The following is a 23156-nucleotide window of genomic DNA, read 5'->3' as shown; positions in this document are numbered from 1 at the left end:
GACACAGCACGGAAGGCGGGCAGGCACATTTGGGCACCCTCCTTCCCTGCCTCCGGCCTGGCAGGGAGCGCCTGGGAGCCCACGGTTGTCTGCCAGCATGGCCAGCAGGAGTGTGCGGGCCAAGGAGGGCAGCGTCGCTCCTCACACAGGGGCACTATTGTGCCAGCCAGAGGAGCCAGACGTGAATGTGACTCTCGGGAGCGGGGGCAGGGCAGAGGCAGGAGAAGGGCTGTGAGCAGAAGGCAGTGCCAAAGAAAGCTCTGCTCCCTCTAAAGGGCCATGTGGCCTGTCATCACCCTGAAAAGCTCTGTGCAGCCCACTCTGGTCAGGGCAGTGCCATGACCTCAAAACTGTTCTTGGTGCCCAGGAATGTTCTTTGTGGTGGAGTCTGTCACTCAGCTTTGACAAAGCCTCTTCCGGGGCCTCCACCTTTCCCTCCCGCGGGGCAGCCTGAGCTCTCAAACTTCCGGGCCCCTTGTTATCTCTCTATGAAGTACCTGGGGAAAAAATTCTAATATTCCACCTCTATGAGTTTGCTAAAGCTGTTGTAGCCAAGTACTACAGGCTGAGGGGCTTAAACAACAGAAACTAATTTTCTCACGGTTCTGGAGACTAGAAGTCCGAGATCAAGCGTTGGTGGGGCTGCTTTCGTCTGAGGCCTGTCTCCTAGGCTTGCAGATGGCCGACTCCTTCCTGTGTCTTCACAATGTCTTCCCTCTGTGCCTCTCTGTGCATCTCCTCTTCTTATAAGGACACCCGTCGTATTGGATTAGGGCCACCCCGATGACCTAGATTAAGGTAACGTACCTTAATTACCTTTAAAGACCCTGTCTCCAAATATGGTGACATTCTGAGGTACTAGGGGCTAGGACTTTAATATATAAGCTTGGGGGAGGGGAACACAGTTAAGCCGATAACACCATTTTGCAGGTGTAGCACCTGGGGGCTGCGGGGGTCAACGGCTGTAGGCAGGGCCAGGCCTGGGATCAGGTCAGCAGACCCTCCCTCTCTGTCCTCCTGTCTCTGCTGTCCCCACCCCCGACCCAGCACCTGCTGGCCTGCCCAGAAGAGGAATAGGAGGCTGGGCAGGGGCTGTTCTCAATCTACGTCCCCACCAGTCTCCGAGCTGATGGGAAGGGGGAGGTCAGGCCCAGGCAGGAGGGGCGAGGGCCAGAGCCTCTGGGGCACAGGAATCACACACGGGCCTGTTCAACTGCAGGCGCTGACTCTGCCTGCCTGGGCAGGGCCCCATGCTCAGTGTCTCTAACCAGCTCCCTGACAGTTATGAGGTCCACGGTCTATGGGCTGCAGTTTGAGGAACAGCCAGGTTTAGAGCAGCCCTGTCCATGAGAAATAGAATGGGAGCCACTAAAATTACACTAAACGCGGAAAAATTTACATTTTCTAATAGCCCTGTCCGACCAAGCAGTAGAAAGAAACAAGTGAAATTAATGCTCATATATTTTTAACCCAATACATTCAGAATATTATCATTTCAGAACATTAAGCCATATGAAGATCATTAGTGAAAAATGTTACACTCTTATCTTTGTTCTAAGTCTTCAAAATCTAGTTAAGTAGTTTATATTTACTCTTATAGCATATCTCACTTTGGACTCTCATCAGAAATACTTGATCACAAAATTCACAGTTGAGAAAGTAGAATCACACACCTAAATTGTTCTAAACCTACTTTCCCGGTGCCTCCTGCATGTCTTACCTGGGGGTGTGACTGCCTAGAGCCCCCTGGGATGAGGGAGAGGGCAGGGGGGAGGGGATGGGGCTGGCCCAGGTCCCACCCCGCAAAGCCTGGCTTCCACTTGGCTAAGCAGGAACCCAGAGCAGCCCACACAAAGGAGCGCTTTGAGGCGGCTCCAGCCAGGCCCAGGCCGATCCCCTCTCCCCTCTGGTGCCCTGCTTGCCCCAGTCTGGGCCTCCTGGGAGCCTGATTTAACAGGAAACCTGGGCCTTGAGAAGTTCCTTGTGACACACTAATCCCGGCCTGCTGACTGGGCCACGTCCCCAGTGGAGGCGAACTCCAGGGCTACAGGAGGACACAGGCAGCAGGTGGCCCTGCGGGGGAGCGGCCCACCTGGCAGGTAAAGTTAGCACTGGGGGCCTGGCTGGGCCAGGAAGCCCAGGACTGGGGTGAAGAGTCGGGGGTAGAGGGGGGTCACGTCCCAGGCACCTGTATAACTGAAACCAACTGGCTACTTTCCAGAATGAGCCAGTCCAATCTGATGGCAGCTTTAGCAAGTAAATGTGAATTAAACATGAATGTGAATTTAAATATGAAATTTCAGATGAACAACAAATACTTTTGAAGTATAAGTATGCCCCATGTGTTATTTGGGATATACTTATATTTAAAAAGCATTCATTGTTCATCCGAAATTCACCTGTCATTGTGCATTCCGTATATTTTCTGGCAACTTCAGATAGCAGGGATCAGCCTGGACGTGGAGTGAGGGGTGGGTATGTTTTCATTGGATACAACTCATAAGTCAGGGCTTTTACAAAAAGCAACGTTAATAGACTGGGCCTATTTTAAAAAGCGTTGCTGCACTGACTGTAACTCCCTGTTCCCGGGACGTGGGATCTTGTCTTGCTGACCCGCCTGCCTGCCTGGGGCTGTCTGGCCGCTCTCCCTGCTGGCTGGGCTCCTGAGGTAGTCCTTTCAGTCTCTCCATGCCTGTTCCAGAAAAGCCAGGTGGGCGCACTGCACTACTTCCGTCTCTCTGTCTCCGTGCCGCATGCCTGAGGGTCTACCTGCCAGAGAGATGGCTTACATTTCGTACTTGTTGGCAGGTTACAGCTTTCAAAATGTCCCTGCCCTGGCTGGGGCTGCGGAGTTGAGAGAGGCAGGAAAGGGGAGACCCTCAGATATCCCCTGGGGACCCCCAAGTCCCACTGTCAAATTGGAGTAGTGCTCAGTATGATGTTAAGAAAGGGACGGGGAACTGCGTGTTAGAGCCAAGCACTGTGCCGGGCGCCTCATGGGGATCCTGTGGTCTTCATCACCACTCCGTTTGGTAGGTACGGTTACCATCCCCAAATTGCAGATGAGGAAACTGAGGCTTGGAAAGGTTAAATAACTTGCCTAAGGTCACACAGGTGGTAAATGACAACGCCTGATTCAGACCCAGGTGTCTCTGACCGTAAAGGGTTTTCTGTGATGCCAGCCCTTCCAGGGAGTCTGCCTGGGGACCTCTTGGCTCCAGGTGTCAAAGCAGTCTTGGTGTCAGACAGGTCCTACCTCTACCACTCAGCAACAGGGCCTAGGGGACAGGAATGGCCAATGGTCACAGGCAGGAGCAGGGTGGTCCCTGAAGGCCCTGAGGATGTTAACAACCCTCTGGGTGCGGATGGGAAGTCACAGCTTGGGTTGCTGATCCCTGGCTATTTCTGGCGGTGTGACCTTGGACAAGTTACTTATTCTCCTGGGCCTGTTTCCTCCTATGCGAGATGGGAATAATAACACCAGCCCAGGCTCTGAGATAATAGACTTGAAAATACTTGTGTATTGCGAAGCACAGAGTTACGTAACATAACACATGCCATGTTATGATTATGTAACTAGTCATCACCCCCCCACCCCCGCGCCTGAGATGAAAGCGCTGGGCCAGGACACCCCCCAGGATGGGGAGTGTCTGAGCCCCCTGCCCACTTGGGGCTGGAGGGGAGGCCACAGGTGGAGGATGGAGTGCCTTGTCCTACATCTTAAGAACTGCAGTTTCTGAGTTACTTCTGCATGGATTCCTTCTCAAAGGAGTGTTTCTCAAAAGCGTAAGCCGAGAATCCTCCCCCTTCTTCATAGCCCACTAGGCGGTTGCTTCAGAGCACAGCTTCCCAGGTCCAGGTTGGACCGCTACGGTCAGGTTCGCAGCGTGCACGACCCAGGCATCTGCATTTCCAACAGACGCCCCAGGTGGCTGTGCTGCCCATGAGTCTGGGACCCGTTGTTCCAAGACGGCATCAGAAGTTCCCCCATCCCGCTGTGGCCCTGACTTCCTCTCCCGGCGGGGAGGCCAGGACCGAGGAGGGGCCCGCTCTCTCTGAGGACAAGGACTCGGTCTTCTAGAGCAGCATGTCAGAGGGGGTGAGTACCCCTGTGCCCTGGGGCTGCCCTGCATCCCCCTTCCCTCTCTCCCGCTCTGGCCTGCCCCCAGCTATGGCATTCACCCCTGCCACCTCTCTGTGGCCCTGGACCCCACGCAAAAGGAGGAGGCTTAACAGCCACGCTGGGCAAAGGCACTGGCTTAGGGTCTGAGCAGACCATTTGCTTGGCTTGCTCAGGCTGATGGGAACCTGTTCCGCTTTTTCCTGCCTCCTCTCTGCCAGGCGGGTACATTCCGCGTGGTCCCTGAAGAAGAACAGGGGCTCCGCGCCCGGCTGGAGCTGCTTACCACCAAGGACCACGGGCCTGTCTTTGGCCCGTGCAGCAAGCTGCCCCCCCACACCTTGCAGAAGGTGAGATGGCCTGGGATGCAAGGTCCTCCTGAACTTAATGGACTGGCCCATGTAGGGGCCTTCTTGAGGGCCGGGGCCAGGGCAACACCTGGCTGACCAGACAGCCAGGCCAGCCCAATCTAAGACTATAACGCTGACAGGGACCTGGGGCCCCGACCAGGGACCATCCTACACTCTGATAGTAGGAACGCTGGTCTGCAAGTGGCCCTGGGGAACAGGGGTCCAAATGCTGCCCTCACAGGATAGGCAAGAGGCCTGAGTTCGAGAATGAGACCTACTTCCACCGTGCTGTGTGACCTTGAGCAAACTGCTGTCCCTCCCTGGGTCTTGCCTTCCGAACCCATAGGAAAAGGTTGTTGGACCAACTCAGAAATGATCAGACTGCACTCTGTCGAGATTGGCAGAGCTGAGCTGGGCTCTTGGTTTCCTTCCATCTCTGCTTCCCTGGGCAGCTCAAGGGACAGGTTTTCTGAGCTTCCCCAGGCCTGACCCCCCTGCTCTGCCTTCTCTCCTCATGCTGCCCAATGGGAGCGCTGCTTGAGACATGCTGGGGTCTCCAGCCCCAGCCTGCGGGAGGCGTGTGAGGCTTTGGGGCCGGGCCGGCTGCTGTATGGTGGGTATCTTTGTTTTTTCAAAAGATCAGAAGTAAGCATGGGAGGCAGCGGAGCAAAGTAATGCAAAGTCTAGCCTGAGTAGGACTGTTCATTGAGTCCCTACTCCACTCCTTTCCCTCTGGCTGACTGTGGGCAGGGTATCTTCACTCTGACCCTTGGGCTGCTCGTCCTGAGACGTGGGGAGAAGAATGCCAACCTTACCGTAATGGGCTCGGGCAAAGAAGGAAAAACACAATGTATTTAAAGGACTGGGCAGCGTGCTAACCAAGGGCTCCAGTAAGTGTAGCTGTTATGGTGAGAAATACTCAGAGCTTTGGCTATGGCCTGCAAACGAACCCAGCTGGACCTAATTTTCTCCAATACGGCGGGCCATCTGAGGTGCTGCTGCTGCTGGGGCAGATGCTGCCCTGGGGGGGGAGCAGCGATGGCCCAGCTCTGGCCCTGTGTGCCTGTGTCCTGCTCTGCGTGGCACTTACCTGTGACTCCCTGCTTCCACCTAACTCGGTTCCAGGCCAAGGACGAGCTGAACGAGAGGGAGGAGTCTAGGGAAGAGGCAGTGCGCCAGCTGCAGGAACTGGTGCGGGTGCAGGCGGCCTCGGGGCAGGAGCTGGCCCGCGCTGTGGCTGAGAAGGTACAGGACAGGGACAGCGCCTTCTTCCTACGCTTCATCCGCGCGAGGAAGTTCGACGTGGGCCGCGCCTACGAGCTGCTCAGAGGTGAGGCTGGCGCTGGGGAAGCGGCCCTGGGAAGGCTGCAGGGTGGAGGAGGAGATATGAGGATGGCGTTGACCCTCATGCAGGCAGCCTCCGAGGAGACCGCCCCCCCCCCCCCCCCTCCCTCCTGTTCTCTGTCCTGCACAAGGCTCTGAGCCTTCCTGCACTGACCCGTAAGGCGGGCCTGCGGGATCCTGCTCAGCTCTGACAATGAATGAATGAGCAGGGCTGGACCAGATTCCCAGAACACAGGCCCCTCTCTTCTCTCTCTTAGTCTTAGGGTGCAATGAGTAGAACTGAGTCACCCACACTGGGTGCCCAAGGGGGAAGAGTCCCCGCCCACCCCCCCCAAGCGGGGCTTTGGCTCTGGAGCTCTGCAGGGAAAGCGGGTTTGCGGTGCCTGGCTCCCCACAGGTGCCTGAGCCTCACGCAGAGAGCAGAGCTGAAGATGGCGCCAGCCCTGGGAAGGAGCCCGAGGCCTGGCCCTGCCAGCTGGACAAAGGGAGCCACGTCTCCTCTGGAAATCCAGCCCTTGGCACTGGCAGGGGGGCAGGGGCTGAGCAGGCCCTCTGCAGGCCCCCGAGTGGCCTTTTCTTGCTTCTTCCTTCCTTCCTTCCCCAAATGTCCACTCACTGCCCTGTGTGCCATCTGCTGTTTTAGGCCAAAGGGTGCAGCAGAGAACAAAGCAGGCATGCACTGCCTGCCCTCATGGGCCTTATATCCTAACGGTGGGAATAATACACCAGATAACATAAAAGTATATAGAGTGTTAGTTAGTAGGAGGGGATAACGAGAAAAATAAAGGAGGCGGAGGTAAAGCATTGCAGGGTTGAAGTTTTAGGTGAAGTGGAAGAAAGCCTTGGTACAAAGGGAATTTTTGAAGAGCAACCCAAAGGAAATGAGACGTTGGGGGGATGGGCAGAGCGACGGGACACAGGGGCAGCGGGGCCGAGGCGAGGTCTGGGGGGCCTGGAGCAGGGCAGGAGGCCAGCGGCATCCCCCTGGCAGGCGCTCCCAGCCGCCTCCTCGGCCTGGCCCCCCGGGGTGGTGGTGGAGACAGCTACAGAGAGGCGGGGGCCTGTCCAGGATGGCCAGGCTGGGGCGTGGAGGAGGTACACATGCTGCGCCACCCGGAAGGGCCTCTGTGTCCTGCCTGGGGTTTGGATTTCATTCCCCGCCTCCACACTCAGCTCTCACCCTGTGCCCAACAGAAAAATCTGCGCCTCTGCCCATGGGAGAGAGACAGGCAAGTAACAGTTGTCCTCAGATTCAGGATTACACTGCGCGTGTCGGCAGTTTACAAATGATGTTCCTGCCTAGAATCTTGTTTGATTACCGCGACAGCTTTCCTCGAAAGGTGGCGTCTCCTGCTCGCTCGCACACGGGCGCCTGGGTCCCCCCGCAGGATGGGCTGGCTCCCTGAGGGCCCTTCTGTCCCCCTGTGCCAGGCTACGTGCACTTCCGGCAGCAGCACCCCGAGCTCTTCGACGGCCTGTCCCTGGAGGCGGTCCGCTGCACTGTTGAGGCCGGCTACCCTGGGGTCCTCTCCAGCCGGGACAAGTATGGACGCGTGGTCATGCTGTTCAACATCGAGAACTGGGACTGTGAAGAAATCACCTTTGATGAGGTCTGTGGGAGGGGTGGCAGGCAGCCAGTGCCACCAGGCCCCTTCCGGGCAGGGGAGAATTGCTAGGGTGCGCCAGGGCAGCTGGAAGGCCCAGCGGCTTTGCAGGCAGGGCCCACTGGCCAAAGCACAGCTGCCCCTGGTGTCCTGCCGAGTGGGGGGTGACAGCTGAGGCCGCAGGCTGGGGTCAGCCCTGCCAAATGCTGAAAGCTGAGAGTGACACAGAGAACAGGGGAGACTCTGGGAAGCACAGGCTCCAACCGTCTTAGCAGCCTGACTGTCTTGCATTTATTATGCAGGCAGGGCCACCTGGCAAGCCCTTAAGAGAGCTGTCCCCCATGCGCACAGACACGCTTTTTCTCATAAAAATGGGATCACACCCTACAATAATATACCACGAATGAACATTCTCCTGTATGTTAGTCTTATATACAATTTTTTACTGCTCCACAATAGTCTAGGGCATGACTGTACCGTAATTTCACCAGTCCCTTAATTTGGGACATTATAACGTGCAAGGGGTAAACGCTCTGGCATCTAACCATGGGTGTGACGTTCAAGGGAATTTTCTTGGGTTACCTTCGCAAGGGGAAAACGCCCCGGCTCTCAGCCTGTGGCGAGTTACCTCCGGCAAGACCTGTCCGTCCTCCCCTCAGGCCCTTGATCCTTGTGGGTTGGGCCTAACAGTCTGTCCACTCTGTGCCCAAGATCTTGCAGGCCTACTGTTTCATCCTGGAGAAGCTGCTGGAGAATGAGGAGACTCAAATTAATGGCTTCTGCATCATTGAGAACTTCAAGGGCTTCACCCTGCAGCAGGCTGCTGGGCTGCGGGCTGCCGATCTCAGGAAGATGGTGGACATGCTCCAGGTGGGGCCTCAGGACCCTGCCCGGCAGGAGCCACTCACACGGTGGGACGCTGGGGGGCTGGGCCCCGGGCCCTGAGGATGTGGCCACCTGCTGCCGCAAAGAGCAACGATAGCCGCAGACACTTGCGTGGTCATCAACAGTGCGCCAATATGCACACTGATTGATCAGTTTATCCCTAGAGAGCATTCTCTCGCTGCTTCCCTGTTTCATTTTAAAAACCTAGAAACTGAGGCTCAGAGATCTGCGTGACTTCTCAGGGTCACGAAACCCTGAAGTGGCAGAGAGGCAGAGACCCGAAATCCCATTCCCTTTCCACGTTTATCACGCTGCCTCTCTCTGAATGTGAGTTTGGCCTGAGAAAGGATGTCGCTGACTCCCAATAGCGATCTCCTCTCAGGCCGGAAGTCCTCCCCGAGTGCTCTCCTTAAGTCTGTGCACCCGGGAAAGGGCGGGGGCGGCAGGGGCCACGGGATGGGGTGAGAGGCAATGAGGCACAACGGTGGTGTCCCTGTGGTCCGGAACAGTTTGCAGTCTACTCAGAAGGCAAGTGAGTTGGAAAAACTCAGTCCCCTGAAAACCAAGTGAGGCTGCCGTTTCATTTCTTCACTCCACTGAAGTGCGAGATTTTACGTGTCCACTGGGAGCAGGTCGGGCTGTGTGGCCTCCCGCAGTTTTGAGCCACAGTGAAGCCAGGGCTCCCCAGTGGGTGGCCCGGGGCTGGAACCTTCAGTGGGCCATGGGGAGAGGCAGTGGGGGAGTAGGGGGTCACTGGGGCTGCGGGGTGGGACGCTCTCTGTCACCGCAGGACTCCTTCCCAGCCCGGGTCAAAGCCATCCACTTCATGCATCAGCCGTGGTACTTCACAGCGACCTACAATGTGGTGCGGCCCTTTCTGAAGAGCAAGCTGCTCCAGAGGGTGAGTGCCAGGCGGCGCGGGGATGGTGCTCAGGGGTTGGCTGGTGACAGCGCAAGTGAGCGGGGCCCTGGCAGGAAGGGGTTCGTGAGACAGGAGGGACGAGGGTGGGGGCCGAGGGGACCGCACTGGAGCCCTCCTCAGCCTCTTACTATAGTCCCAAACTGAGTGGATCCTGCAGACAACACGACAAGGACTGTGCAGAAGGATGTCACCAGGCAGAGGGATGGCACACTGCATCTTTGTCCCCCGCCTTGATCCCTCCTGCTCAGCTCTGTCCTTCCTGCCTCCCTGCAGGTCTTTGTCCATGGAGATGACCTCTCCGGCTTCTTCCAGGAAATTGACAAGGACATCCTGCCCACCGACTTCGGGGGTACCCTGCCCAAGTATGACGGCAAGGTCGTTGCTGAGCAGCTCTTTGGCCCCCGGGCCCAAGCCGAGAACACTGCCTTCTGAGGTGGCTTCCTGCCATCTGACACGTGGTTAGTGGCCCTGGGCCTCGCCCTGGCTGTACTGGACCCAGAAGGCTGGGAAAAGGGCTGCCTGGGGTGACAGGTCCCCTGACCCTCCCGCAGCTTGAGTGGGCTGAGGAGGAGGTATCACGCCCCTCCGAAGCTTGGGGCAATAAGGCAGGGGGAATTCACTGCAACAAGAAGTGGGGGCAGTTCCATTCCTACTGACTTTAAAGCTTTGGGATACTGACTTATGTGAGGTTATTTCAAAGATTCTAATTAAGTTTCTTCTTAATGATTTCCTTCGTAATGGAGTTTTGTTACTTCGAGTCTGTGAAGACAGGCAAGGAGGGGACGTAAGTGCAAAGGACCTGGCAGGTACCGGCATCTTGGCATCTTGACATCCAGGAGGCGGGTGAGGACCTTTCCACCTGGAATTCTGGGGGTGAGGCAGGCTTGGCGCCGCCCTGTCCCGCGGCGGCCCGGTCCCCTCAGTCCGGCGCAGTCTGATGCATGTGGCAGGGCCCTGGACCTCCCTCCAGGGTGGCAGCTGTGTCCCCTCCTTCTGTCCGTGGGGTCTCTCCACCAGAAGTGCTCTCCTCAAAACCCGTGCCTCACGGGTGATTTTACGGATGGTGTCTTCTCAGCCTTCTCAGTCCTTAAGTGACACAGTGAAAGGTCTTTTTAATCTCCAGCCTCAGGCACTTTACAGTGACGGATGTCTAGTCTCCAGCTCTGCACAGGGCAACAAATACTGGGCTGGCCAAAAAATTTGTTTTGTTTTTTTCCCGTAAGATGGCTCTAGTAGTGCTTAGTTGTCTTTATTTGAAACACTTTTGTTAGAATGTATTGTGACAGCTGTCATGTTGGCATGCATTTAAAGAAACTTACCAAAATTGGTGAATTTTTGTGCAGTTATTTTAATATTGAAGATGGAAGAAAATAAGCAACACTTATAGCATATTATGCTTTATTATTTCATGAAAGGTAAAAATACAACTGAAATGCAGAAAAAGATCTGTGCAGTGTATGGAGAGGGTACTGTGACCGATCGAACATGTCAAAAGCAGCTTGCCGCGAGGTTTCGTGCCGATTTCTTGCTGGACGATGTTCCACGGTTGTCCGTGTTTGGCTAGTGGTGGAGGGTGGGAGTCGACTGGCCTGGCTGCTTCCACGAAGGTGCCCCAGTATTCATGCCAAGACTTCTCTGCTTTTGCCTGGGGGGTCACCCCACGTTTTGTGGGCATGAAGCACCCTTGGGGCTGCACCCGCCTTTCGGAGCAAGGTCTTCAGCTGTGTTTCCTGGGCCGTGGGCTCAGTTCAGTGCCTTACGTGTTCACTCCTTCAGGAATTTCTCTGGTCTGCTGAGAGTTCTCGTTTCCAGCATGGCCACAGACCTGGACACATCCATGTGGATGTGCACACATACATGCATTCATTTTTTACATTCCTCCTTTCATCTCTAGGGTCTGCGTGTACGCTCATCGCCCAAGTCACTTCCTTCTTTGTCACATTCACAGTCAACGAGCCATAGGCGTAAATGATATTTACAGAGGACTTCAGAGCTGAGAGAGGAATCAGCAAATTTTCGTGTGTGGCTGACCAGTAAGGATTTCTTCAAACTTTAAAAGTTGAGGCTCTGGTTTTCCAAATGGACTCTTACATGGAACTCTAGTATTTAAGCCTAAAAAGAGTGGAGCTATTCTGGTTGAAGGAGGCTCAATAGCCTCATCCCAAGGGATCTCCTAGAACTTCAGGAGCTAAGAAAGTCCAGGGGCTTTCTAGGCCGAAGCTATAGGGCTGGAACCCAGGGAGCGTGTGGACTGTGGGCTGGCACCGCCCTCTGCTGGCCTGGCCTTGGTACTGCCCCTTCCTGCTCAGAGACACGCTGAACAGGAAGCAGGTGGGCAGGCTGGGCCTGACCTTACGGGGGAGGAAGGTGGTGCTGACCCAAGACCGTGAATGTCCAGGTTAAATCTGACGTACTCAGCCTCACAAAATCCCAGCTGCCTACATCTTGGACTCGTACAAGCAGCCACCGTCATCACATTAATGAGAGGAAGAGGGACAATAAAATACTCTGGAAAGCCACCTAATGTGGGAAAGGGGGACAAGACTTGACTTCAATGACAAACATGTGCTGCCCAGAATAGCTCCCTTTCTGGAGACATCTGGGATGAGGCAGGAATTCCGCCGTGTCCAAGTAATGTGAACAGAACGAGAGTTGGGAGGTGGCAGTGACGCATTTCTGCAGCCCCATGCGGCCCTCCGGGGAACACTGTGTTACAGACACAGGCAGTTGGTTAGGGTGTGGGTGGCGGTCTCACTACGGAAATGGGCCACCAGGTTCAGAGCCTCTGCCTGGGCTTGGCTGCTGCTCAGAGCCCCACGGTTCCCCGAAGAGGGGCACCTAGCTCTCAGCTAGCCAGGAAGAGAGCTGAAGATGGAATTACGGGTGAGCTGGGCCATCTTTGATCCACGCCCTGTGACAGGCCTGATTGCTGACGTTGAAGATGCTCAGCAATACTGGGCCTGGAAGATCACAGGCCACCTGGGAACCTCATTGTCCCAAGTATGGTCCCAGGAGGGAGGCGTCTGCCCCACTTGGGAGCTTGCTAGTGATACAGACTCAGTACCCAGAGACAGATATTCATATTGTAATTTTTCCCATCTTACAGGTAAAACACACAAAAACTCAAGGTTAAAATGCTCAGGGTCACAGAACTAGAAAGCAGCCAGGAAGGAACCCTAACCCAGCAACTCTGACTCCAGACCCCTTCAGCTCTGTTAGACTCAGGCTCTGTCTCAATCGCTTATTTCCTTCTGGGGGAAGAGGAGGCGCAGTTAGGAAGGGAATGAGGAACACGGATGTTAGAACGCACTTCCTCCAGGTCAGTTTGGCTAACATCCTCAGATAAAGGCGAAAAATAACTCCAAGAGGAAACCAAACAGTCTTCAGTAGAGATGCCAGGGTAACTCCAAAGGAGGCAGAGTGAGAAACCAAAAGCTCCGGCACAAGTAGCCACCAGGAGAAAGGGGAGCGATTCAGCAGTTCAAGGCCTCAAGGCCTGAAGTATGTTCCCAACCACTCAGAGACAGGTAGAACCTCTGGGGGTGGGGGCGGGGAGATAGCCAAGGGAGAAGTGAGGGGGCTGTCATACCTATGGGTGGGCCATCCAGGTGGGTGTTTGGTCCTTGCCATGGGCAAGCGCTCCCTACAGGGCTACACCTGAGGGGCCTGTTAACAAAAAGTATAATAAAGTACGTATTAGTGGCATCGGGACAGTGAGTGATTGCAGGTAAGTGCCACCAAGGATGAATCCATGGAGAGGCGCAGCTGTGAGCTGACCATGTTGGCAAGCTGCTGGCATTGACTCAACACCGTGGACCCAAGGTGTCTTGCATGTGGTACTTTTTATAGGCAGTATCCTCTGCAAGTTAGTTCTCGAATCAAGAGTCTGGCTGTTTCATGAGGGATCAGAAGTGGGGGAAAGCTACCTCCCAGAGAGGGATGCACTCTGCCATTTGGTATTGGGCATTCTTAGGTCACGTTAACACACGTCGTCTGAAGCCAGCTCACCCCACCCCACCCCACCTAGCTTGTCAAAGGTTTTGCATGGCTGAGGAGGGAAGAAAACTCTTCAGTGCAGGCTCTTGGACAGGGGAGGACGGGTACCGCTCCTGGCTGGGCCAGCGCTTGGCCCTGGGAGACCCTTAGCTTGGGTTCGGACATACACCATGGAGAGGAGAACACTACCATCCCTCAACCAACCCAGTATAACCTCAACGGAGGCAGCGTTCGCCCATCTGTTCAAAGAACGCTATTAGACAAGCATCTGGCTTACCCAGGGCAACCGTCACTTATACTTCACCTTTGTTGTGTCTATGTGGTTCGCTCCGTAGATTAAAAGGTGATTATTCACTTACCTCAGGCTTTCGCTTTCTTGCCTGGAGAGATGGGCTTGTAAAGACCCCCGTGGGCTTGTCATTTCTCTGGTATTTGTTTGCAAGGCTGAGTTAAAATCAATCGTAATGAGAACTTGGTGTTTGGCCCATTTTCTTCAAGCTCATGCTTTAGTGAAGACACAGGAAGAATCCTTTTATCGATTGATTTTTTTTTTAAGAAAGAGAAACATTGTTTTTGTTGTTCCACTTATTGATGCCTCATTGGTTGTTTCTTGTATGTGCCCTGACCGCGATTGAACCGGCAACCCTGGTGTATCGAAATGACGCTCTCATCAACTGAGCTACCTGGACAGGGCCAAGAATCCTTTTAGACAGAAAATTCCCACTATACAAAAAACACACAGCCATGCCACTTTTAGTCTTTAATTTTTTTAAGTAAAGAAATCCCACTGAATCAAAGATAACAAAATTACAGTTTTTTGTTTGTAATGATCTTTGTTTACCACCACACAGAATCAAAATAGGATCAAAAGTAATACGTGAACATAAAGTGATCAAGGACATCATCGTTTAGTATAGTTTCTTAATAAAGGTAAATATCCTCATATTTAGAAAAAATTGCATTGCTAGTTGCAAATCTTAAACGCCTTGGTGCTGGAGGATCCCACATTTCTCCCCCATAATCCAGCAGCACGGAGGCTTTCAGACAAACTCAAAAAATACATTACTTTCAGGGCAGCATTTTAAGTTTCAGAAAATCCAAACAGAACAAAAATTAGGAATGTGAAAGTGATGGTTCTCAAAAATCGGTCTGGAAGCAGATCTGCCAACAGAAGGATGTGGTTGACAGGAGTCTAACCAGGGAGACGCACACTGGCTCCCCTGCCCCTTCCCCTCCCCCCGGCGTTGCTAAGGCGGCTGCAGTGGCAGAAGTCAGAAGCTCAGGTACAGTGACGGTCTTCCTGAGGCAGTGGGAGAGGCCCAGGTCACCTGCGCTGCTGGGGAGAGGTGACAGGGCTCTACATGGACTTGTGCTTTAGGGAAACTGAAGAGGCCAAACCAAACACCAAAGGAAACCTAACTCTATACCCAGGAGCTTGGCCACCCGCACGAACAGCCTGGGGCGCAGGGGTGTCAGCAGTTACTCTAGGGCACGGGGACTGCTCAGTGTGGGTGGGCTGGAAGGAGAGTGCCCACTGAGATGAAGGGTGTGTCTGCAGGCGCTATATGTGGACTGTCCCCAACTTATGGCAATAGATTTCTTGGCTTATGGGGACTGGGTGGGGGAAAAGATAGGCCATAGATTTCATTACTAATTGACAGAAGAATAGAGTTAAAAGGCTTAAGCCACCAGTTATTAATAGAAATTAATGTCTTCCTATTCATTAGAGACACCCACTTACATGCCAGGAAAAACAAACAGCTCAGAAAACAGGGAGGGGGGCCAGCGCTCCCAAAGGTCAGCTGTGTACTGTCTGGAGGTGGAGGACGGCTGGTGAGCTGGCTCTGTGTCCCGCTTCCAGGGATGCTGGGCTGCAGCGTCTGGGGCAGAGGCAGCGGCACAGGCAGGAAGAGGCAGCTTTTGTTTGGGGAGCAGCCCAGTCTCGGGCCACTTCCCGCTCCCTCCCTTAGCCTCAGATGCAGTTTGGCAAAAACACCCTTGCCCCATGAAGAGGGCGTTGCTTCCCTCTGCAAAGACAGCAGAGGAGGGAGTGAACTTTTCCCTTAATGGCTGGGCCTGTTCGTGCCACAGACAGGCCACTTCTCACAGCTTTTTGAAGCATCCAAGGAATCCAAAAGTGGCTTTGAACAACAGAGTGAGGCCAAGAAGGAAGAAAGGTGTCAGAAATGTGGCATTTGGTGGGCTCTGGGGCCCATACCTCTGAGGGGTGGGGGTGCCTAACATAACAAGGAACAGGCCACATGAAGAAATTCTGATTTCGCTTGTGGCTTCACTTCAACCCTCCTCAGCAGAAGAGTTTGAATTCCACCACCATGGTATTACGGTACCAGGGGATATTCAAGTTAAGGCTTTCTGGACAAAGAAAGTGATTCCAGATGTATCGTGAGTGGCTGCTGCAGGAAGATGCTTCTCAGTAACTCTCCTGCCCTGCCTAAGAAACACAGACCCGAGAGTTCTTTTAACGCAGCGCGATGTTTCTGTGATCTTTACTTGAACTCTGAGCCAAAATCGATGCCACAGCAAAAGAAAAGCCTCTCACATCTCAGACATCTGCTCGCCTGGCAAACACAAACAAGAACACACACATTGTCTCCCTGGAGCTGGCAAAATGATCTCAAGTCACACAGTGACAAAGAGCGCTCTCATTCAGATGCCAGGCGCATACGCTCGGCTCCCCAGAGAGTCGACGTTAATGAAGACAGCAGTTTGAGGACGGAGGCCAGGGCTGGGAGGGCTTCTGCCCCGGGAACTCTCAGTGCTCTGCCTGAGTCACACAGAAAGACGGGGTACCTGCCTCGTTCCAGGGGTGCACCTGTCCCGGTCACCGACCCGCCTTGGGATGGCACGGGCATTGAGATGATGATGGAGACTCTCAAGAGAAGCCGAAGACACAGGGCGAGGGCAAGATCAAGGGTCTTCAACAGCAAGGCCTAGTGCAGAAGCGCGCTCTGCTAGTCCCCTCAAGGTGAGCAGGAGCCTGCATGTGCCCGTTTCCACAGGCAATGGCTGTGGAAGGCGGGGCTGGATGTTTGGGGAAATGATGTACAAGTAGATGAAATGGTTTTAGAGACAGTCTAAGATAACTGGGGCTCAGAGGGGTGAAACTATCGCTCCTCCTGTCCAGTGTGAATAAGGGACCATTAGGACGAGAACCCAGGCCTCCTGGGCCTGCTTCCGTAACACCGAGCCAAGAAAGGAGCGCACCCCTTTCAGCAGGTACATCGCCACCTGCGTAGTCTGTCACAGGGACCCCTGTCCGTGTGCAACGCTGCAGAGAGCTTACAAGAATAGAGGGGCTACAAACAACTTTCTGCTCCGTTCTGCTCTGGAATCACTGGTGCAAACTCACAGCAGGAAGTTAAGAGGTTTTCTTCAAGGCTATTAAATTCCCTTCTGACATAAATGCATCAAAGAGACCCAACACCATTTTTCAGAAAAATCCTAGTTTGACTCGGATCAGTTGCTTGTCAGTGTCTTCCAAACAGTTCAGGAGGCAGGGAGCACAACCGGGAGGAGTGTGGGTGCCTTCCTCCCCCTTGGTTTTTATTGTTATTCCTGCAACAGAGCAGTCCAGGTCTATGCAGCTTATATCCTTAATCTGATTTTAAAAGAGAGTATTCAAATGCTCTTTGAAAATTCAGCTCAGTTTTAGCCCAAGTAGGACCTTATTAACAAGAACAGCGCTCACATTACCATCTGAAATGAATGACTTTAGGGGGGAAAAAAGCAAAGGAAGAGGGGGGACAAGTGGCTCTACATGTGAACTGCGCCTCCCTTGTTTATTAGGCAAGCGTGCAGCTGTAAATGCAGTGCCTCTGTGCTCGCATTCAGGGGCCAGCGAGAACTTGCCTGTGCGACAGCCACTGTCACATTCTCATTTCCATGCCTGAGGGCCTGGCGCCTGAACAAAGGGCTCCAGTGGACTCCGTGTGAGCCAAGACTGACCTGAGTGCCATTCAGAGTCGCACACTGAGGAGAGTTCAGCTGGGACACAGCCCTCGCAGTGCGCTGGGGCAAATTCCGGTTGTATGGCAACAAAGGAGATGCCCCCACCCTTGCCTCTCCCCCACGGAGCCACCAGGCCTGCAGTGCAGAGCAGGCTCCAAGTGCTTCTGTCCCCTGCACCTCGGGGTGTGACAACCCCGCTATCCTTTCCTCCTGAACGGAGCTGGGACCTGGCCACTACTTTCTCAGCATGGGTCAAGAGATGCGACCTGAGGCAAACAGAAAGGAGCCTCCTGCTTCCTGGGATGGTCATATAAACACATCAAGTTACCGCTGTGTTTACCTAATTTCAGGGAAAGTCTGAAGACATGGAGGGAGTCATAGGGAACATGACTACGAACCTTCGAGATTACCGCCAACTGTTCGACTGTTCAGTGGAGGGAAAAGTGACAAAGGGGAGGGACTAGCTTCTAAATCGAGGGTTAGATGATAAAGTGCCACTTTGTGCTAAAACAACATGAAAAGGAAAAAGCACTAAAAAAAATAACTACTTGGTGGAAAGTCACAGGATGGATTTGATGTATGTACTCGTATAAACCAAAGCAAAGCTGAGACCACAGAAATCTCGATCTTTTGAGAGAATGGTTGTTTTTCTTGCTATTCGGTAAGATGATCCAGTGATTGTCAGCAAACAGCTTCTTCAGATTACAGGTGTTACTGCCATAGTCGCTTGGGCCAGTGCCTGAACTGTATCTACCTGTGGCTGCGGGGGTCAGCATCCAAGCCCCAGGGACTCCCTCCGCCCCTTAAACATCCACGCAGACCCACTTTTTATATTCCTTTCTGTCCCAGAGCAAAGGAGATGAAGTAGGGAAAAATTTTAAAGTATCCAGGCAATTTTGCTCACAGTTCCAGACAGCCACTGCTGATTTTTCAAAGTGCAGGGTTTTAGACATTCAAGTACCACAGGACTGGAGAAAGAAGTACTTGAAACACTTGCATTTGAGAAGACACCCTTTGGAGAGACCTCTCCAACAGATCACAATAGGCTATTAAATTAAAGATCTGCCTTCAAAACAACACCTCCTTCAGCTGGAAAGATCTTTCTCCACTCAGGTCCAACTTTTGAATTGTTTGGTATCAAAAGCCAGAGTTACAGAGACCTGGGTTAAAAAATAAAGTTACAAATGATGCGTAATAAAACAAAAAGCCAAAAACTTCTTTATATGAAATGAGGAACACACACAAAAAAAAAAAGAGAAAAGAAAGGCAAATAATGACATCTACATGTAGAGACTGGGAAGACAGCTCCCAGGCTCCCCTACAGGGATGTTCTCTCAAACCTCAGCAAGGTGAGTTTGTCATTGAACTTAAGGACTGGTAGCGATCATGGCAATCTACCTGGTCCAGGTCCCCCACTTTACAGGTAAAGAAATTCACGTTCAAAGGGACCTTCCCAGGCTCACGCAGCCAGTGAGAAGCAGCGCCAGGGGCAGCCCCCGCTGCTCGCCCCTGCCCAGGCCCCACACTGTGGTCCCACAGGGGCCGCTGCGTAGGCAGGGCAGACCTTGCTCTTCTGGAGGCTCCCGGGAGCTAGGCCGCACCTCTGACTATGAATTTTAATAAAATTTTAAGACTGAAATGTTTCTAATTTAAAGGCCTTGCGGAACAGTTTCCCAAATTTGCCTGGTGATGAGAATCACCGGGGGCACTTGTCAAAAATTAAAATCCCCAGGCCCCTTCCCAGACCCATTGAATCAGCTTCTCCAGAGGGAGGGAGCTGGGAGGCTGAATTTTTAATAAGCGTCCCAGGTCACTCTCGTCACCAGCAAAGCGCAGGGGAAACTGTCTCAGGAGATAGCGAAGAAGGAACTTGGCTTGTGACTCAAGGGAATTTTTTCTGCCATGTAAGAGGCCCTGGTGCGGCCTGGGAGGCCGGGGTCCCCCAGGCTCCCGAGCTGACCTGCGTCTCCAGCCTGGGCTGAGGCTGGTGAGCTCTTTCCCAAGCTACGTAAGGACACATCCGACCACACAAAATGACAGGCATCCTTCACTGTTCTTGGGGAAAAGCCTTTTGATTGGCAAAGCAAAACGGCTGTTCCAACACATTTTTCATAGGGAAACTAGAAGTAATTGGCTTAAAAGCAATCATGATGCTGCTGAAACTGGACAGACGGTGAGAAGCCTGTCGCCTGTCACCATGGCTAACAATGTAACGGAGAAAACCAGTAACTAAGCACAAAAATAGCCTGGAGCTCCCAGGAGAGCTGCCCACCCCAAGACAGGCGTGCCTGATGGTGGCCCCCGCTGACGGTGTGAGGTCAGATCCAGGTCACGAGGGAGAGGGGAGACCTGAAGCAGCCGTGAGGGACGCGGGCTCCAGAGGAGGGCAGCTGGAGCGCGCCAGAGTCCGGGAGGCCTCACTCCGGGTCGGCCTCCACCTGCTCCGTGTCGGAGCACTGCAACTTGCTGCGCTCCCACTGGCAAATGGCGTTGGCGTACTCCACCACCAGCTTGTCCATCCACGTGAGGGGCTCAGGGAACAGCACGGAGCCCTCAAAGAAGCCCAGGTGGCCCCCGTGCAGAGGCAGCACAAACATGACGTTCTCCCGTTTCTCTGCAGGGGAAAGGCAGCTGCATGAGTCTCTGGGCTCTGCTGGGCTCCTTGGCGGGGGCGCGGAAGATGCAAGCTGGTCGGGTAGCTCTGGACTTCCCCGCAGGTGGAGGCCACCTGCAGGGCATGTGACCCCTACTCTGTCTCGTTCTTCCAAGTGGGCGGGAGATGGGTAGGGCAGGTGCGACATGGGGGTCTAACAGGTGCTGGAATAGCAGCTTGGCTTTGGAGCAGAGCAGGCACCCGCTTGCATATTTGAGAGTGTGGGGTTTGTAAAGATCCCCATGTGGCACCCAGACCAATTGTATCAGAATCTCTGCGAGGTGGGGTGAGAGGGGGACCCAGGCACTGATACTGCTAAAGCTCCCCAAGCAACTCGACTCACAGACAAGAGTTCCCCAGCATTGTGCATCCAAACCCCTGGGACAGCACCTTAAAATGCAGGTTCTGCTTTCGTAGGCCTGGGGAAGGAGCCGAGATTCTGCACTCCTGCTGAGCTCTAGGCAGTGCTGACGCTGCCCGGGGGGAGGGGTGCTGAGGAAGGGTTCACTGCCCAGCATTTACACTGTTATTTACTGGAGAACACGGGCAACTCAATGGAATCAATGGTTTTTCATGACAGACATTAATCTTGTAAGACTGAAACGTAAAGCTGCCAGGAGTGCCAAAAGGCGCCCACACTCTCGCGGCCCACGCTGAGTGGCTATCCTGGGAGTGACTGACGAGGTGCTAGACGGTACGAGTTAGGTGGCTGCACATGCTAGCAAAGGCCATTCCCTGAAAGGGCGGCCAGCACAGTATGGGTGCAGCTGTGGTCCTGGGGGAGTAACTGACAGGGGCCTTTGCTGGCTGCTCCGGGCCTGCGCGTGGCGCTCCCTGGCACACTTGTGGCTCCCAGGGCTCTCTTCTTGCCTGACCCTTTTCACTCTTCTCCTTTCAGTCGCTATTGCACGGATTTCTGTGCGATGGCAGGGGATCTATGGCTGGATGTCGGAAAGAAAGCAAACACAGCTGCCTTCTCCGTCTGCTGCCCACGGGGCTGCGTGGGTGGCTTCTGTACAGGGAGCCCGTGGTGTGACTGAGGGCGGGGGAGTGACAGGAGAGCCTCCATCCCAACACACATGCAGCATGTGCTCTGCATGGTGCACCAGAGCTCTCTGGCAGCCGGGCGTGGGTCCTCTGCCTGCTGTACCATCTATTCTTCTAGCTTGGGGTCGTGAGAGAACCAGAAGTATCCCTCTTCCCTCTGGGGAGCATGGGATATTGAGAGGAAACATCATCATAGAGGATGTGGAGGCAGGAGACGAGGTCCCGGGAATGCCCCCAGGTTTCCTCCTGCTACCCTTTGTCTCGTCTCTTCTTTGGCTCCTGGCTGGTGAGGGTGAGGCCGTGCTGGCCGGAAGCACGATACCACTCCCGTGAGCCACAGTCAGGCTTGTTGAGTTGCTTATATTTTTATCCTCAAAGCACATGGAGAGGCTGACTGTCACGAGGCAGCACAACTGGTTTCTTTCTTTTTCACTCTCTCTCTCTCTCTTTTTCTTTTTCCTTATTTTTTTTTTTTTTTTGCTTTATGGGTCAAGTCTTAAGTGTAAATATCTCTTTAAGCCAAACTCCTTAACTTAAGGGAACTAGAACCCTGAGACAACAATTTCACGGAGCACCAGAGGGCTGTGTCCTTGTCTAGGGATACAAATGACAGGCCTGTCCCCTGTACCAGGACAGAAAGCGAGAAGGCTCTGCCCAGGCCCCACCGCAGCCCCAGAACTATCAGGCCAGTCTGAGTAAGAGCACTGCCAGGAGGTGACAGTACGGTGACAGTGACAGAATAACTGTGGCAGTCGGCTGAGTGGCTGAGGGAGCAGCAGGGGAAATACTTACCTGAAAGAGATTTTGGAATGGTTAGAAGACTTTCATGTACCAGCGGGTCATCGGCTGCGTTAACCAGCATGAGAGGCACGTAAATCTGAACCAAGAAAATAAAAAGAATTAAACGATCATTTCCCTTTGGTAGACCCCGCTGAGTCCAGGCTGAAATTCACTACCAGCTGTTTCTCTGAAGCAGAGGGAAGGGGGCCACTGCTCAGCATGCCGGCCGGGTGGATGAGGGACAGCCCGGATCCCCTGGCAGGGACAGCCCTGCGGGCAGGTACTGGCGGGGGCACGCTGACACTCCTAGACCATCAGGCAGGGGTGGGGTGGGCCGCCGTGCTACGCGGGGGCCTCTGACCTCGGCTCTGGGGTGCTGTCATGGCACGAAGGAGGACACCAAAGCCTGGATGCTGAGGCTAAACTAGGAGGGGCGGCCGACACAACAGATGGCAGAACTGCAGTCCCCACGTACCTGCATTAGCTGGGGTGCGGGCCACACCAGCAGGCGGACACTGACAGGGATGAAGGAATGAAGGGGAAGTTCTGTATCTTAGCAAAACGAGCAATTGTACAAAGAGGGTGAGAGAGACTGGTTGGTGGTGGTTCAGGCAAAAAACATATGGAGGTTATGCTGGCCACAAACTTAATTTAATTCACACAAAGTTCATTATAGCTGCTAGGAACTGCATTAGTATACACCAGTCTCCTTGTCAATAGATGTGTTCCTCCTCATTGGATACAGGAATACACCTACTTTACTGCAATCACCAGATCATGGCTGGACTTTTGAATTCAGTCCTAGGCACCACACTAACAAAATACCCCAATGCCAAAGAAAGGGTCCTGGACGGTGAGAAATCTACATGGATTGCCTGTGAGGAAGCATGACAGGGGCCAGGCACGGTTACACTGTCAAGGGAAGACTAAGGGGGTAAAACAGGTGTTTCAAGGGCTTTTACGCAGACTCTGGGGCAGCTGGGTCCTGCCCTGCACTAAGGGGCAGCTCTGGGATTCACACATGGAGGGCCCAGAGGGGCAGGCTGGGATCAGTAACAAACCCAAGGGAACTGCCGGAGCGGTCGGAGCCACATGCTGGCTGCGCCGCCGGCAGGGAAGTTCAGGAGGGGTGCCGGGGGCCACGGTGGGAGGCTGAGCTCCCTGCCAGCGAGGGCTGCCACTCACCCTGTGCAGGTACCGCATGCAGCTCTCTTCTTCATAGTACTCCTTCAGGGACCTGTAGCCGTGAAACTTCCTGGGCATATGCAAAGGAAAAGGACAGAACATTACTTGTCGTGAGATCGGAGTGCTGGGTGGGTTTTATTCCTGCCGCAGCGCCTGTGCTAACCAGTCACGTTGGTGGAATGCACACCGGCGCCAGAGTTACGGTTAAGAGCACACTGCCTTTGGCATTTGGGCTCAAACCCTGACTCTGTCCCTTACTGGCTTGCATGACCTTAGGCAAAGGGTTTACAGAGTTTCTCAC

At 53.9% G+C, this 23156-nt stretch overlaps 2 protein-coding genes across 2 annotated transcripts in view; one reads left to right on the top strand and one right to left on the bottom strand.

Moving 5' to 3' along the window:
* The first annotated feature begins 4087 nt into the window (after positions 1-4087).
* Positions 4088-9657, top strand: RLBP1 (retinaldehyde binding protein 1). The gene is made up of 7 exons (XM_054577561.1): positions 4088-4099; positions 4342-4470; positions 5596-5800; positions 7246-7424; positions 8130-8288; positions 9094-9204; positions 9499-9657. The coding sequence occupies exons 1-7, from the start codon at positions 4088-4090 to the stop codon at positions 9655-9657; spliced, it is 954 nt and encodes a 317-aa protein (XP_054433536.1).
* Positions 9658-13974: 4317 nt separating this feature from the next.
* Positions 13975-23156, bottom strand: part of ABHD2 (abhydrolase domain containing 2, acylglycerol lipase) — a 62283-nt gene continuing 53101 nt past the window's right edge. The window contains exons 9-11 of the mRNA XM_054577583.1: positions 22856-22925; positions 21683-21767; positions 13975-19804 (exon numbers count right to left, since the gene is read on the bottom strand). Coding sequence (XP_054433558.1) covers positions 19608-19804; positions 21683-21767; positions 22856-22925 — 352 coding nt within the window. The 3' untranslated portion in view covers positions 13975-19607. The remainder of the gene's footprint in view (positions 19805-21682; positions 21768-22855; positions 22926-23156) is intronic.

Source organism: Pteronotus mesoamericanus, unplaced genomic scaffold, assembly GCF_021234165.1.
Source record: "Pteronotus mesoamericanus isolate MK-2021 breed Mesoamerican mustached bat unplaced genomic scaffold, CSHL_Meso_final contig_438, whole genome shotgun sequence".
Classification (NCBI taxonomy): domain Eukaryota; kingdom Metazoa; phylum Chordata; class Mammalia; order Chiroptera; family Mormoopidae; genus Pteronotus; species Pteronotus mesoamericanus.
Note: the sequence above shows the minus strand (reverse complement) of the source record. Positions and strands in the feature narration are given on the sequence as shown.

Excerpts from the sequence above, each read along its gene's own strand:
- RLBP1 (XM_054577561.1), top strand. Across the intron at positions 7,425-8,129 it reads AAGAAATCACCTTTGATGAG|ATCTTGCAGGCCTACTGTTT; the intron begins GTCTGTGGGAGG and ends TCTGTGCCCAAG. Across the intron at positions 8,289-9,093 it reads AGATGGTGGACATGCTCCAG|GACTCCTTCCCAGCCCGGGT; the intron begins GTGGGGCCTCAG and ends CTGTCACCGCAG.